The sequence below is a fragment of the Bombina bombina genome, chromosome 7, assembly GCF_027579735.1.
Source record: "Bombina bombina isolate aBomBom1 chromosome 7, aBomBom1.pri, whole genome shotgun sequence".
NCBI classification, from domain to species: Eukaryota; Metazoa; Chordata; class Amphibia; order Anura; family Bombinatoridae; genus Bombina; species Bombina bombina.
Genome location: NC_069505.1, coordinates 208,020,118 through 208,035,218, shown reverse-complemented (window position 1 = coordinate 208,035,218; position 15,101 = coordinate 208,020,118). Strand labels below are relative to the sequence as shown.

Sequence of the window (15,101 nt, the reverse complement as noted above, 5' to 3'; positions counted from 1 at the left end):
TCGATATGGAGTATAATGAAAAAGTGTTTAGATAGCATTTACAAGAGTGATTCAGGCAGTATATATATATATATATATATATATATATACACACATACACACACAGTATATTTATATATATATATATATCAATCAAAGAAAAAGACAAGCGCACAGGGGGTGCACCTAGTATATACATATATATATATATATATATATATATATATATATATATATATATATATAAAATCTCAAAGGTGGGACCAAGTCATTGGTTTGCAAGTCACAAGTATGTCTTGAGTCTTTGTATTTAAAGGGACATAATACCCCAAAAAAATCTCTTTCATGATTCTAATAGAGAATACAAATTTAAACAACTTTCCAATTTACTTCTGTTATTTAATTTGCTTCTTTCTCTTGTTATCCTTTGCAGAAATGTTTATCTAGGAAAGCTCAGGAGCAGCAAAGAACCTAGGTTCTAGCTGCTGATTGGTGGCTGCATATTTATACCAATTGTCATTGGCTCGCCCATGTGTTCAGTTAGAAACTAGTAGTGCATTGATTGCTGCTCCTTTAACAAATGATACCAAGAGAATGAAGAAAAATTGTTAATAGGATTAAATTAGAAAGTTGCTTAAAATGTCATGCTCTATCTTAATCATGAAAGACAAATTTTAGGTTTAGTATCCCTTTAAATCCCAAGTCAAGTCCCGATTTAAGACAGGCAAGTCCTAAGTCAAGTTTTAAGTCAACAAAGGCAAGTCTAGGTTAAGTCCTCAACTTTAAGCTTCAAGTGTTCAACAAGTCATTAGTACTCTGCATATTATAGTGTTGGAGTATTAATTACTGTATATAATGTATACTAATTCATATCAAGAAGGTGTTTAAAATAAGTTTATCTTTTCTCAGTTCAATTTCATGTGAGATTTAAAATTTGAAATTATTATTGTTAAATGGGAGTAAGAAAATTATTATAGAAATAACACAACTGCCAAGTATCCAAAAAACTTCTAATGGCTACTTCCAGCAGGATAATGCACCAAGTCACAAAGCTCAAATCATCTCAAACTGGTTTCTTGAACATGACAATGAGTTCACTGTACTCCAATGGCTTCCACAGTCACCAGATCTCAATCCAATAGAGCACCTTTTGGATGTGGTGTAACGGAAGATTGGCATCTTGGATTAAGGCAGTTCTGAAGGCAAAAGGGGGTCCAACCCGGTACTAGCACCTAATAAGTGGCCAGTGCGCGTGTGTGTGTGTGTGTATGTATATATATATTTGTAAAAAAACTAAAAAAAAGAGAAATCTTCTATTAGGTGGCAGTAAACAATATAATATTTTATTATAAAGGTCACGGCACACTATATGATAAGACATTTGGATATCTATGCATATTTCCACATTTAAAATAACTACATACGTTTAGTTTTGCTATCATTATACATACACATTACACTTATTTTAGATCATGATTGATATATGACTTGCTGAGATGTAATATTAGTTGCGCTTTATTATTTTGGTCTTAAAAAGGGACATTAAACACCTCAAGATATTAATATAAATTGTTTAATGTAGTAAAACAACTTTGCAATATTCTATCATTATTTATTTTGTTCTCATTTCCTGTAATTTAATTTTTAATATTGTGGGCTATATTCTATACAGTCATTGGTTGCACACTCTAGTAAGCCATTTATAACCATTCCTAATTGGCCTCAGCAGAAAAGTTAACCTAAGTTACAATATGGTGGAGCCCACTACTTTATGGACATTAAAATGGACAGCCAACACCCAGGAAAACTTTATCCCATACTTTAGATCCACAAAAAAAAAGTAGATATGGCCGCAAAACTCCACCCACCGTTACGAATGAAACTTCTTCTTAAAGTCATCCGCCAATCAGAATCAAATCCTTGGCTAGATTCTTTACACACGTTCACAGAGACACTTTCTATTTCTAATAGCGAGCGGAATAAAATTATAATGCACATGCGCATTAGCAATAGAACAGCGTCAAAGTGAACGAGGATTAAATTAAAAAAAGAATGGGACGGAGGAGGGGGAGGAGTTTGGCGGCCATATCTACCGCTGAAAACTGTATGGGCTTTTGATGATTAGACATATATAACTTTAGTGGTATTGAAGATGGGATGCGGTGCAGGCGCATCTTTTTTTTGTGGATCTAAGGTATGGGATAAAGTTTTCCTGGGTGTTGACTGTCCCTTTAACTTTAACATTATTTTTTTTTTTCAATATTTAAACAACTAATTTAGGGCCAGATTACCATAGGCACGCTAACAGTTGCCATTTTTTGGTGTGTCGGGAAGCAGCTTGAGCGCAATTGAATTTAGCACACATCAGGAAAGTGCAACCTCAGAGTTCTGGTTAACTGTTACTCTTGAATAAAAAATTGCACAAAATACATCAAAATTATATTAAAAAACATAATTTATGCTTACCTGATAAATTTATTTCTCTTGTAGTGTGTTCAGTCCACGGGTCATCCATTACTTATGGGATATATTCTCCTTCCCAACAGGAAGTTGCAAGAGGATCACCCAAGCAGAGCTGCTATATAGCTCCTCCCCTCACATGTCATATCCAGTCATTCGACCGAAACAAGACGAGAAAGGAGAAACTATAAGGTGCAGTGGTGACTGGAGTTATAATTTTAAAATTTAGAACCTGCCTCAAAAAAAGACAGGGCGGGCCGTGGACTGAACACACTACAAGAGAAATAAATTTATCAGGTAAGCATAAATTATGTTTTCTCTTGTTAAGTGTGTTCAGTCCACGGGTCATCCATTACTTATGGGATACCAATACCAAAGCTAAGTACACGGATGATGGGAGGGACAAGGCAGGAACATTAAACAGAAGGAAACACTGCCTGTAGAACCTTTCTCCCAAAACCAGCCTCCGAAGAAGCGAAAGTGTCAAATTTGTAAAATTTGGAAAAAGTATGAAGTGAAGACCAAGTTGCAGCCTTGCAAATCTGTTCAACAGAGGCCTCATTCTTAAAGGCCCAGGTGGAAGCCACAGCTCTAGTGGAATGAGCTGTAATTCTTTCAGGAGGCTGCTGTCCAGCAGTCTCATAGGCTAAACGTATTATGCTACGAAGCCAAAAAGAGAGAGAGGTAGCCGAAGCCTTTTGACCCCTCCTCTGTCCAGAGTAAACGACAAACAGAGAAGAAGTTTGTCGAAAATCTTTAGTTGCCTGTAAGTAGAACTTCAGAGCACGGACCACGTCTAGATTATGCAAAAGACGTTCCTTCTTTGAAGAAGGATTAGGACATAACGATGGAACAACAATCTCTTGATTGATATTCCTGTTAGAAACAACCTTAGGTAAAAACCCAGGTTTAGTACGCAGAACTACCTTGTCTGAATGAAAGATCAGATAAGGAGAATCACAATGTAAGGCAGATAACTCAGAGACTCTTCGAGCCGAGGAAATAGCCATCAAAAACAGAACTTTCCAAGATAAAAGCTTAATATCAATGGAATGAAGGGGTTCAAACGGAACACCCTGAAGAACTTTAAGAACCAAGTTTAAGCTCCACGGAGGAGCAACAGCTTTAAACACAGGTTTAATTCTAGCCAAAGCCTGACAAAAGGCCTGGACGTCTGGATGCTCTGCCAGACGTTTGTGTAAAAGAATAGACAGAGCTGAAATCTGTCCCTTTAGCGAACTAGCGGATAAACCCTTTTCTAAACCCTCTTGTAGAAAAGCTAATATCCTAGGAATCCTAACCTTACTCCATGAGTAACTCTTGGATTCGCACCAATATAAATATTTACGCCATATCTTATGGTAAATTTTTCTTGTCACAGGTTTCCGAGCCTGTATTAATGTATAAATAACCGAATCCGAAAACCCATGCTTTGATAGAATCAAGCGTTCGATTTCCAGGCAGTCAGCCTCAGAGAAATTAGGTTTGGATGGTTGAAAGGACCCTGAATTAGAAGGTCCTGCCTCAGAGGAAGAGACCATGGTGGACAGGACGACATGTCCACTAGGTCTGCATACCAGGTCCTGCGTGGCCACGCAGGCGCTATCAGAATTACCGATGCCCTCTCCTGTTTGATCCTGGCAATCAGCCGAGGTAGCAACGGAAATGGTGGAAACACATAAGCTATGTTGAAAACCCAAGGGGCTGCTAATGCATCTACCAGCACCGCTCCCGGGTCCCTGGACCTGGATCCGTAACAAGGAAGCTTCGCGTTCTGGCGAGATGCCATGAGATCCAGATCCGGTTTGCCCCAACGACGAATCAGTTGAGCAAATACCTCCGGGTGAAGTTCCCACTCTCCCGGATGAAAAGTCTGGCGACTTAGGAAATCCGCCTCCCAGTTCTCTACGCCTGGGATGTGAATCGCTGACAGGTGGCAAGAGTGAGACTCTGCCCAGCGAATTATCTTCGAGACTTCCAACATCGCTAGGGAACTCCTGGTTCCCCCTTGATGATTGATGTAAGCCACAGTCGTGATATTGTCCGACTGAAATCTGATGAACCTCAGCTTTGCTAACTGAGGCCAAGCCAGAAGAGCATTGAATATTGCCCTTAATTCTAGAATGTTTATTGGGAGGAGTTTCTCCTCCTGAGTCCACGATCCCTGAGCCTTCAGGGAATTCCAGACTGCTCCCCAGCCTAGAAGGCTGGCATCCGTTGTTACAATCGTCCAATCTGGCCTGCGAAAGGTCATTCCTTTGGACAGATGAACCGGTGACAACCACCAGAGAAGCGAATCTCTGGTCTCCTGGTCCAGATTTAGCAAAGGGGACAGATCTGAGTAATCCCCATTCCATTGACTGAGCATGCATAGTTGCAGCGGTCTGAGATGCAGGCGCGCAAATGGCACTATGTCCATTGCCGCTACCATTAAGCCGATTACCTCCATGCACTGAGCTACCGATGGGCTTGGAATGGAATGAAGGAGACGGCAAGCATTGAGAATCTTTGATAACCTGGACTCCGTCAGGTAAATCTTCATCTCTACAGAATCTATAAGAGTCCCTAGAAAAGGAACCCGTGTGAGTGGTAACAGAGAACTCCTCTTTTCCACGTTCACTTTCCACCCATGCGACCTCAGAAATGCTAGAACTATCTCTGTATGAGACTTTGCATTCTGAAAATTTGACGCTTGTATCAGAATGTCGTCTAGGTACGGAGCCACCGCTATGCCTCGTGGTCTTAGTACCGCCAGAAGTGAGCCCAGAACCTTCGTAAAAATTCTCGGGGCCGTGGCTAACCCGAAGGGAAGAGCCACAAACTGGTAATGCCTGTCTAGAAAGGCAAACCTCAGGTAACGATAATGATCTTTGTGAATCGGTATATGAAGGTAAGCATCCTTTAAGTCCACCGTGGTCATATATTGACCCTCTTGGATCATGGGTAGGATGGTTCGAATGGTTTCCATCTTGAACGATGGTACCCTTAGGAATTTGTTTAAGATCTTTAAGTCCAAGATTGGTCTGAAGGTTCCCTCTTTTTTGGGAACCACAAATAGATTTGAGTAAAATCCTTGTCCCTTTTTCCGATCGCGGAACTGAGTGGATCACCCCCATGATTAAGAGGTCTTGTACACATTGTAGAAATGCCTCTCTCTTTACTAGGTTTGTCGATAACCTCGAAAGATGGAACCTCCCTTGTGGAGGAAAGGATTTGAAATGCAGAAGGTATCCCTGAGATATAATCTTTAACGTCCAGGGATCCTGCACATCTCTTGCACAAGCCTGGGCAAAGAGAGAAAGTCTGCCCCCCACTAAATCCGTCTCTGGATAGGGGGCCCTGACTTCATGCTGTCTTAGGGGCGGGAGTAGGCTTTCTGGCCTGCTTGCCCTTGTTCCATGACTGGTTGCCTTTCCAACCTTGTCTGTAACGAGCAGTATTTCCTTCCTGTTTTGGAGCGGAGGAAGTCGATGCTGCTCCTGCCTTGAAGTTACGAAAGGCACGAAAATTAGACTGTTTGGCCTTTGGTTTGGCCCTGTCCTGAGGAAGGGCGTGGCCCTTACCTCCCGTAATGTCAGCAATAATTTCCTTCAAGCCGGGCCCGAATAAGGTCTGCCCTTTGAAAGGAATGTTAAGTAGTTTAGACTTGGAAGTTACATCCGCTGACCAGGATTTAAGCCAGAGCGCTCTGCGCGCCTGTATGGCGAATCCGGAATTTTTAGCCGTAAGTTTGGTTAGATGTACTACGGCATCTGAAACAAACGCATTAGCTTGCTTAAGGGTTCTAACTTTGCTCAAGGCCTCATCCAACGGCTCTGTGCGAATCGCCTCTTCCAGAGACTCAAACCAGAATGCCGCTGCAGCCGTGACAGGCGCAATGCATGCAAGAGGCTGCAATATAAAACCCTGTTGAACAAACATTTTCTTAAGATAACCCTCTAATTTTTTATCCATTGGATCTGAGAAAGCACAGCTATCCTCCACCGGGATAGTGGTACGCTTGGCTAACGTAGAAACTGCTCCCTCCACCTTAGGGACCGTCTGCCATAAGTCTTGTGTGGTGGCGTCTATAGGGAACATTTTTCTAAATATCGGGGGAGGGGAAAAAGGCACACCGGGTCTATCCCACTCCTTACTGATAATTTCTGTAAGTCTTTTAGGTATAGGAAAAACGTCAGTACACACCGGTACCGCATAGTATCTATCCAACCTACACAATTTCTCTGGAATTGCCACCGTGTCGCAATCATTCAGAGCCGCTAATACCTCCCCTAGTAACACACGGAGGTTCTCAAGCTTAAATTTAAAATTTGAAATTTCTGAATCCGGTCTCCCCGAATCAGAACCGTCACCGACAGAATGAAGCTCACCGTCCTCATGTTCTGCAAGTTGTGACGCAGTATCAGACATGGCTCTCGTGTCATCAGCTCGCTCTGTCCTTAACCCAGAGCTATCGCGTTTGCCCCTTAATTCGGGCATATTATATAATACTTCTTTCATAACATTAGCCATATCATGTAAAGTGATTTGTAAGTGCCTAGATGTACTAGGTGTCTCAATCCTACGCATCTCCCGAGCGGGAGACGCAGGTACTGACACGTGAGGAGAGTTAGGCGGCATAACTCCCCCCTCGTTGTCTGGTGATAGCTTCTTTATCGGTACAGATTGACTTTTATTCAAAGCAATATCAATACAATTGGTACACATCGTTCTATTGGGCTCCACATTGGCTTTTGAACATGATGAACAAACAGTTTCCTCTGAATCAGACATGTTAAAACAGACTTAGCAATGAAACTAACAAGCTTGGAAATCACTTTCAATAAGTTTTACAAGCAATATAAAAAACGCTGCAGCGCTTCAAAAATACAGATATAATTAAACAATTCTTAACAAGAAGTGTACTATTAGCAGAGGATTGCACCCATTAGCAAAAGGATGATTAACCCCTCGATACCCAAAAGGGATAAAACAGATATCAATTAAGATTTAACGCTTTTAATCACAGTCAGCACACTGTCACAGATCTGCTGTGACTGATTACCTCCCTCACAAATGAAATTTGCAGACCCCTGAGCTCTCTAGAGACGTCCTGGATCAAGGAGGAAGAAGCAGAAAGACTGTGCAATAATTTTAACTGCGCAATAAGGCGCTAAAACAAGGGCCCTCCCACTCCAATCACAACAGTGGGAGCCCTGATATAACAGTTTCCATGCAGAAAAATATGTTAGCCATGTGGAAAAAATCATGCCCAAAGCGATTTATCACCAAAGTACCTCACAAAAAAAACGAATAACATGCCAGTAAACGTTTTATTAAAAAACAACATTTTTCAATGTCATGCAAAGCTATCACTAAGCCTGCTACCAGTCGCTACCACTGCAGAGAAGGCTTAAGTATTATTTCAGTGTTAACAGTATTTTCTCAGTCAGATTCTAGTCCCTAGAATATAACTCGACTGCACATACATTTATCAGCCTGATACCAGTTGCTACTACTGCATTTAAGGCTGTACTTACATCATACGGTAACAGCAGTATTTTCTTAGTCAATTCCATTCCCAGAAAATAAAGTACCGCACATACCTCATTTGCGGAGGACCCCGCATGCTATTCCCAGTCTGAAGTTACCCCACTCCTCAGAATGTCGAGAACAGCCAGTGGATCTTAGTTACGCCTGCTAAGATCATAGATAAAAACGCAGGCAGTTTCTTCTTCCAAATACTGCCTGAGAAAAACAGCACACTCCAGTGCCATTTAAAATAACAAACTTTTGATTGAAGAATAGTTAATAGGTAATAGTTAAGTAAAAACTCCAGCTCCTCTCGCGACCTCCTTCTTTGTTGAGAGTTGCAAGAGAATGACTGGGTATGACATGTGAGGGGAGGAGCTATATAGCAGCTCTGCTTGGGTGATCCTCTTGCAACTTCCTGTTGGGAAGGAGAATATATCCCATAAGTAATGGATGACCCGTGGACTGAACACACTTAACAAGAGAAAGTACAGTTACACTCATAATAACATTAATACAAAATATTGAAAAAAATTGCAATAAAAAGATATGAGGTCTCGGGTGTTAGGGAAAAAATGGGCTGCAAAGGGTTTTAACAGAGATACATACATATACATGTCTAAATATGTATATGCATAAACATATATGTATTTAGATGTGCATATATGTATTTACAGACATATACACATATAAATACATAAATACATATTTGTACATATAAATGCTTTGGAGCCCTTTGCAGTCAAATAGATGAAAACATTGAAAATCATATTTATGCAATATTTATATTTAATAAAGTGTAGTTCACATTCCAATGTTCTTCACATGGGGAAATATGTTCTCATTTATATATATATATATATATATATATATATATATATATATATATATATATATATATATATATATATATATATATATATATATATATATATATATATATATTACCAAAATACCATCAGATAGATATAGACATAGAAATATGTATTTATGAAAAACATATTCTGCTATGTGAAGAACATTGGGAAATATTAATATTTCATGTAGGGTTAGTGAACTTGGAAAAATACGATCAGGATTGGGCGACTTGTTGGGTGTAAGGTTTTTTCCCACTTTACACGCTCCATTGAAGTCTATGGAAGAATATGTTAACACATGTGTTGGGTTAGCATGCGAGCGAACACTTTTAACTTCCCAGACGCGCGCTAGAAACACAAAAGTTAAGCACAGTTAGCTGCAGGAGTGATAAAAAACGCTTCACTCGTAATCTGGCCCATACATTTTCAAAATATATGTACAAATTATTTTCAGGCTAATCTTTGCTCTAAATACACAATTCAAGCAATGATTTATTAAGTGTTTAAAGTCCCTTTAAATGTGTGTGTTTTAAAAAAAAATATATAATATTTAAAGAGGATTTTTTGTTTAACTAAAGATAACAGATTGTATGACAACTTCTGCTTTTTTTTTGTTTATTTCTGTACCTTAATGTATTATGAATAAGAAGTATTTTAAACAGATATATGCTTAGGCAATATAAGTGGCCCCTGCTTTACCTGTATGTATTTTTTAAGGGTTTACAGATGATACAGTATTTCCTTGTGGAAGGAAAGAACCATTTTAAAAGGTAAGCTGTGCCCACACTGAGGCTATTAATAATGCCTTGATCAAGATTCTAACAAGCATCTACAGTTTAACTTTTTATTTATTCATGCTAAAGAGCTTATTCGCCAAAGCACTGAGAGATGCCCAACAGGAAATGGAGAGCCTAAACATGAACGGGTCTTATTTTCCAAAATATAGCCCAAAACGAAGCCATTTACTACATTGTTACATATAATGAGCAGCACAATTCTCTTACACGTCATTAAGCTCTGCAACTCTTCCAAGGAACTCCTCATAGGTTAAAAAGCCACTCTCCCGCACCAACGTAGCATGTTTCACCATTTTTTCCGGTAGTTTATTTAACATAGTCTGAGTTTGACTGGAGATCTGTTGTCCCATGATGGAGCAAAATGACTGAAACAACTTCTTCAAAAATATGTTTCACTCAGATCCACAGTTCCTGTTGAAAATAATAATAACATAATTTATGCTTACCTGATAAATTTATTTCTCTTGTAGTGTATCCAGTCCACGGATCATCCATTACTTGTGGGATATTCTCCTTCCCAACAGGAAGTTGCAAGCGGATCACCCACAGCAGAGCTGCTATATAGCTCCTCCCCTAACTGCCATATCCAGTCATTCGACCGAAACAAGCCGAGAAAGGAGAAACCATAGGGTGCAGTGGTGACTGAAGTTTAATTAAAATTTAGACCTGCCTTAAAAGGACAGGGCGGGCCGTGGACTGGATACACTACAAGAGAAATAAATTTATCAGGTAAGCATAAATTATGTTTTCTCTTGTTAAGTGTATCCAGTCCACGGATCATCCATTACTTGTGGGATACCAATACCAAAGCTTAAGTACACGGATGATGGGAGGGACAAGGCAGGAACTTTAACGGAAGGAACCACTGCCTGTAGAACCTTTCTCCCAAAAACAGCCTCCGAAGAAGCAAAAGTATCAAATTTGTAAAATTTTGAAAAGGTATGAAGCGAAGACCAAGTCACAGCCTTGCAAATCTGTTCAACAGAGGCCTCATTTTTAAAGGCCCAGGTGGAAGCCACAGCTCTAGTAGAATGAGCTGTAATTCTTTCAGGGGGCTGCTGTCCAGCAGTCTCATAGGCTAAACGGATTATACTCCGAAGCCAAAAAGAAAGAGAGGTTGCCGAGGCCTTTTGACCTCTCCTCTGTCCAGAGTAAATAACAAACAGGTGAGATGTTTGGCGAAAATCTTTAGTAGCCTGCAAGTAAAACTTCAATGCACGGACTACGTCTAGATTATGCAAAAGACGTTCCTTCTTTGAAGAAGGATTAGGGCATAATGATGGAACAACAATCTCTTGATTGAAACCACCTTAGGTAAAAACCCAGGTTTTGTACGCAGAACTACTTTATCTGAATGAAAGATCAGATAAGGAGAATCACAATGTAAGGCAGATAACTCTGAGACTCTTCGAGCCGAGGAAATAGCCATCAGAAAAAGAACTTTCCATGATAGAAGTTTGATATCAATAGAATGAAGGGGTTCAAACGGAACCCCTTGAAGAACTTTAAGAACCAAGTTTAAGCTCCATGGGGGAGCAACAGGTTTAAACACAGGCTTAATTCTAACTAAAGCCTGACAAAATGCCTGAACGTCTGGAACTTCTGCCAGACGCTTGTGTAAAAGAATAGACAGAGCAGAAATCTGTCCCTTTAAAGAACTAGCTGATAGTCCTTTGTCCAAACCCTCTTGGAGGAAGGACAATATCCTAGGAATCCTAACCCTACTCCATGAGTAATTCTTGGATTCACACCAATGAAGATATTTACGCCAAATCTTGTGATAAATTTTGCTGGTGACTGGCTTTCGTGCCTGTATTAAGGTATCAATTACTGACTCGGAGAAGCCACGCTTTGATAGGATCAAGCGTTCAATATCCATGCAGTCAGTCTCAGAGAAAGTAGATTCGGATGATTGAAAGGACCTTGTATTAGAAGGTCTTGTCTCAGAGGCAGAGTCCATGGTGGAAAGGATGACATGTCCACTAGGTCTGCATACCAGGCGCTATCAATATCACCGATGATCTCTCCTGTTTGATTTTGGCAATCAGACGATTGAGCAGAGGAAACGGTGGAAACACATAGGCCAGGTTGAAGAACCAAGGCGCTGCTAGAGCATCTATCTAGAGATCTATCAGTGCCGCTTCTTGGTCCCTGGACCTGGATCCGTAACAAGGAAGCTTGGCGTTCTGGCGAGACGCCATGAGATCCAGTTCTGGTTTGCCCCAACGGAGAACCAATTGAGCAAACACCTCCGGATGGAGTTCCCACTCCCCCGGATGAAAAGTCTGACGACTTAGAAAATCCGCCTCCCAGTTCTCTACCTCTGGGATATGGATCGCTGATAGGTGGCAAGAGTGAGTCTCTGCCCAGCGAATTATCTTGGAGACTTCTGACATCGCTAGGGAACTCCTGGTCCCCCCTTGATGGATGATGTAAGCCACAGTCGTGATGTTGTCTGACTGAAATCTGATGAACCTCAATGTTGCTAACTGAGGCCAAGCTAGAAGAGCATTGAATATTGCTCTTAACTCCAGAATATTTATTGGGAGGAGTTTCTCCTCCTGAGTCCATGAACCCTGAGCCTTCAGGGAGTTCCAGACTGCACCCCAACCTAGAAGGCTGGCGTCTGTTGTTACAATGGTCCAATCGTGCCTGCGAAAGGTCATACCTTTGGACAGATGGACCCGAGATAACCACCAGAGAAGAGAATCTCTGGTTTCCTGATCCAGATTTAGTAGAGGGGACAAATCTGTGTAATCCCCATTCCACTGACTGAGCATGCATAATTGCAGCGGTCTGAGATGCAGGCACGCAAATGGCACTATGTCCATCGCCGCTACTATTAAGCCGATTACTTCCATTCACTGAGCCACCGTGGGGCGCGGAATGGAGTGAAGAACACAGCAAGCATTTAGAAGTTTTGATAACCTGGACTCCGTCAGGTAAATTTTCATTTCTATAGAATCTATCAGAGTCCCTAGGAAGGAAACCCTTGTGAGAGGAGATAGAGAACTCTTTTCTTCGTTCACTTTCCACCCATGCGACCTCAGAAATGCCAGAACTATCTCTGTATGAGACTTGGCAATTTGAAAGCTTGACGCCTGTATCAGGATGTCGTCTAGGTAAGGAGCCACCGCTATGCCTCGCGGTCTTAGAACCGCCAGAAGTGAGCCCAGAACCTTTGTAAAAATTCTTGGGGCTGTAGCCAACCCGAATGGAAGAGCTACAAACTGGTAATGCCTGTCTAGAAAGGCAAACCTCAGGAACCGATGATGATTCTTGTGGATCGGAATGTGAAGGTAGGCATCCTTTAAGTCCACTGTGGTCATGTACTGACCCTCTTGGATCATGGGTAAAATGGTTCGAATAGTTTCCATCTTGAATGATGGAACTCTGAGGAATTTGTTTAGGGTCTTTAGATCCAAAATTGGTCTGAAGGTTCCCTCTTTTTTGGGAACCACAAACAGATTTGAATAAAACCACTGTCCTTGTTCCGTCCGCGGAACTGGATGGATCACTCCCATTACAAGGAGGTCTTGCACGCAGCTTAGGAATGCCTCTTTCTTTATCTGGTTTGCAGATAATCTTGAAAAATGAAATCTCCCTTGTGGGGGAGAAGCTTTGAAGTCCAGAAGATATCCCTGAGATATGATCTCCAACGCCCAGGGATCCTGAACATCTCTTGCCCACGCCTGGGCGAAGAGAGAGAGTCTGCCCCCTACTAGATCCGTTGTCGGATAGGGGGCCGCTCCTTCATGCTGTCTTGGAGGCAGCAGCAGGCTTTCGGCCTGCTTGCCCTTGTTCCAGGACTGGGTAGGTTTCCAGGCCTGCTTAGATTGAGGAAAAGTTCACTCTTGTTTTGAAGTAGAGGGAGCTGATCCTGCACCTGCCTTGAAATTTCAAAAGGCACGAAAATTAGACTGTTTGGCCCTTGATTTGGCCCTGTCCTGAGGAAGGGTATGACCCTTACCTCCAGTAATGTCAGCAATAATTTCTTTCAAACCAGGCCCGAATAAGGTCTGCCCCTTGAAAGGAATGTTAAGTAATTTAGACTTTGAAGTCACATCAGCTGACCAGGAATTAAGCCATAGCGCCCTACGCGCCTGGATGGCGAATCCGGAATTCTTAGCCGTTCGTTTAGTCAAATGAACAATGGCATCAGAAACAAATGAGTTAGCTAGCTTAAGTGTTCTAAGCTTGTCAATAATTTCAGTCAATGGAGCTGTATGGATGGCCTCTTCCAGGGCCTCAAACCAGAACGCCGCCGCAGCAGTGACAGGCGCAATGCATGCAAGGGGCTGTAAAATAAAAACCTTGTTGAATAAACATTTTCTTAAGGTAACCCTCAAATTTTTTTATCCATTGGATCTGAAAAAGCACAACTGTCCTCAACCGGGATAGTGGTACGCTTTGCTAAAGTAGAAACTGCTCCCTCCACCTTAGGGACTGTCTGCCATAAGTCCCGTGTAGTGGCATCTATTGGAAACATTTTTCTAAATATAGGAGGTGGGGAAAAGGGCACACCGGGTCTATCCCACTCCTTACTAATAATTTCTGTAAGCCTTTTAGGTATTGGAAAAACATCAGTACTCACCGGCACTGCATAGTATTTATCCAGCCTACACAATTTCTCTGGCACTGCAATTGTGTCACAGTCATTCAGAGCAGCTAATACCTCCCCAAGTAACACACGGAGGTTCTCAAGCTTCAATTTAAAATTAGAAATCTCTGAATCAGGTCTCCCTGATTCAGAGACGTCACCCACAGACTGAAGCTCTCCGTCCTCAGGTTCTGCATATCGTGACGCAGTATCAGACATGGCTCTTACAGCATCTACGCGCTCTGTATCTCGTCTAACCCCAGAGCTATCGCGCTTGCCTCTCAATTCAGGCAATCTGGCTAATACCTGTGACAGGGTATTATTCATGATTGCAGCCATGTCCTGCAAAGTAATCGCTATGGGCATCCCTGATGTACTTGGCGCCATATTAGAGTGCGTCCCTCGAGCGGGAGGCGAAGGGTCCGACACGTGAGGAGAGTTAGTCGGCATAACTTCCCCCTCGACAGACCCCTCTGGTGACAATTCTTTTATAGATAAAGACTGATCTTTACTGTTTAAGGTGAAATCAATACATTTAGTACACATTCTCCTATGGGGCTCCACCATGGCTTTTAAACATAATGAACAAGTAGTTTCCTCTGTGTCAGACATGTTTGTACAGACTAGCAATGAGACTAGCAAGCTTGGAAAACACTTTAAACAAAGTTAACAAGCAATATAAAAAACGTTACTGTGCCTTTAAGAGAAACAAATTTTGGCAAAATTTGAAATAACAGTGAAAAAAGGCAGTTACACTAACAAAGTTTTTACAGTGTATGTAACAAGTTAGCAGAGCATTGCACCCACTTGCAAATGGATGATTAACCCCTTAATACAAAAAAACAGATTAACAAAACGAAAAATATGTTTTTTTAAACAGTCATAACAACTGCCACA

General features: G+C 41.4%; 1 protein-coding gene across 1 annotated transcript in view; it reads right to left on the bottom strand.

Annotated features, from left to right (window-relative positions):
• Positions 1 to 15,101, bottom strand: part of RNF141 (ring finger protein 141) — a 111,477-nt gene that overhangs the window by 63,302 nt on the left and 33,074 nt on the right. The window contains exon 2 of the mRNA XM_053720589.1: positions 9,812 to 10,015. Within this exon, the coding sequence (XP_053576564.1) occupies positions 9,812 to 9,954 (143 nt within the window). The 5' untranslated portion in view covers positions 9,955 to 10,015. The remainder of the gene's footprint in view (positions 1 to 9,811; positions 10,016 to 15,101) is intronic.